This window comes from Pelodiscus sinensis, chromosome 1 (assembly GCF_049634645.1).
Source record: "Pelodiscus sinensis isolate JC-2024 chromosome 1, ASM4963464v1, whole genome shotgun sequence".
Lineage (NCBI taxonomy): Eukaryota > Metazoa > Chordata > Testudines > Trionychidae > Pelodiscus > Pelodiscus sinensis.
Window position 1 is genome coordinate 328,402,875 of NC_134711.1, and position 1,602 is coordinate 328,404,476.

The 1,602-nt window shown below is 45.1% G+C and overlaps 1 protein-coding gene across 1 annotated transcript; it reads left to right on the top strand.

Moving 5' to 3' along the window:
• Window positions 1–224: 224 nt before the first annotated feature.
• LOC102463023 (olfactory receptor 52N4-like) lies at window positions 225–1,196 on the top strand. The gene has a single exon (XM_006110228.2). The coding sequence runs from the start codon at window positions 225–227 to the stop codon at window positions 1,194–1,196; it is 972 nt and encodes a 323-aa protein (XP_006110290.2).
• Window positions 1,197–1,602: the final 406 nt, after the last annotated feature.

The following is a 1,602-nucleotide window of genomic DNA, read 5'->3' on the forward strand; positions in this document are numbered from 1 at the left end:
ATTCACCTAGCTTGCTGAGGACTTCTCTCAACTTCACTATGACCAACATAATCTGAAAGTGTCTGTAAATATCACCAAAATGGCCATTCCCCGTTGGAGACTGTTAATAGCTCTACAATATTCAGGGTACTATTTTAAAAAGTGTCTAATCCACTGTTCTGTGTTTCTGTCACTTCAAAGGACCCGTGTACATTTCTGTGCCCTACTAATGCATCAAGTCTTTCATGGAAGCTTCCAACTTCACCGGCTATGACCCGCCAACATTCATCCTAATGGGCATCCCTGGCCTGGAAGATGCTCATATCTGGATTTCCATCCCTTTTGCTGCATTCTACACGACAGCTTTGCTGGCAAATTTCACAGTACTGTCTATTGTGGCCAAAGAGCAGAAATTGCACAAACCGATGTATCTGCTGATGTGCATGCTGGCAGTCTCAGACATCATCACACCTACCACCATCTTCCCAAAGGCCCTGGGGATATTTTGGTTCAATTTGAAAAGCATCACTCTGGCTGGCTGCCTCACGCAGGCTTTCTTTGTGCCAGTAAGTGCTACTGTCCACTCTGGTGTCCTAGTGACAATGGCCATTGATCGCTGTGTTGCCATATGTAACCCTCTGAGATACACAAGCATCCTGACCAATGCACGAGTCGCTAAGCTAGGCCTAGTGTGTGTGGTAAGAGCTGTTCTCTATATTGTGCCCTTTTCTGTGCTCCTGAGTCGGATGCCATTCTGTGACAATCGCATTATCCCCCACACGTACTGTGACACAATGGCGGTGTCACAGTTGTCTTGTGGGGACATCACAGGAAGCAGAATGTATGGGTTGGTGTTGGTATGTGTAGCCACTGGGTTTGACATGTCAGTCATTGCAATATCCTATGTGCTAATCACCAGGGCCATCCTCCGAATGTCCTCCAAAAAAGCCCACCAGAAAGCCCTAAGCACCTGCACCGCCCACATCCTTGTGATACTCATGGCTTATCCCCCTGGCCTCTTCTCCATTCTGGCGTACCGGTTCGGTAAAGGCATCACACCTTCTGCGCACATCCTTTTGTCCGATCTCATTTACCTCATACCCTCCATGCTCAACCCTATCGTGTATGGAATCAAAACCAAAGAGCTTCGTGAGGAAGTGGTTGCATTCATCTGCAGAAGGTTCTTGATTGGAATCACTGACTGTAAAACCACATGACACGTCTAGTTATTGAGAAATGGACTGTGTGACCCTGGATTTGAGACCTGTGTACTCCAGGATGCGATCAAGCTAATGGCAATCACACAATTTAAAAGCATTCACCATGAATAATTGTAATACAATGCTCAATAGTTAATAATTAATTTGAAATCAGGCTTTTAGGTGCAAGGTTAAAATATAGGTGGCAGTTTCTGCATCTCATAATGTGAGGAGAGGACAGAGAAGTAGATAAGTAAGAATGAAAGAAAATAATGGGTGAAAACTTTGAGTCTGGACACCTTTGATATTAGAAGTGGATTGAAAGTTGGCCAAGTGATGTTACAGGAAGGCCCAATGCGCAGTAAGAAAAGCAAATATGGTAGGCGACCAGATTAGCTTACCAGGGAAATCCCTGGTGAGTTTC

Excerpts from the sequence above, each read along its gene's own strand:
- LOC102463023 (XM_006110228.2), top strand. The coding sequence starts at position 225 with ATGGAAGCTTCCAACTTCACCGGCTATGACCCGCCAACATTCATCCTA.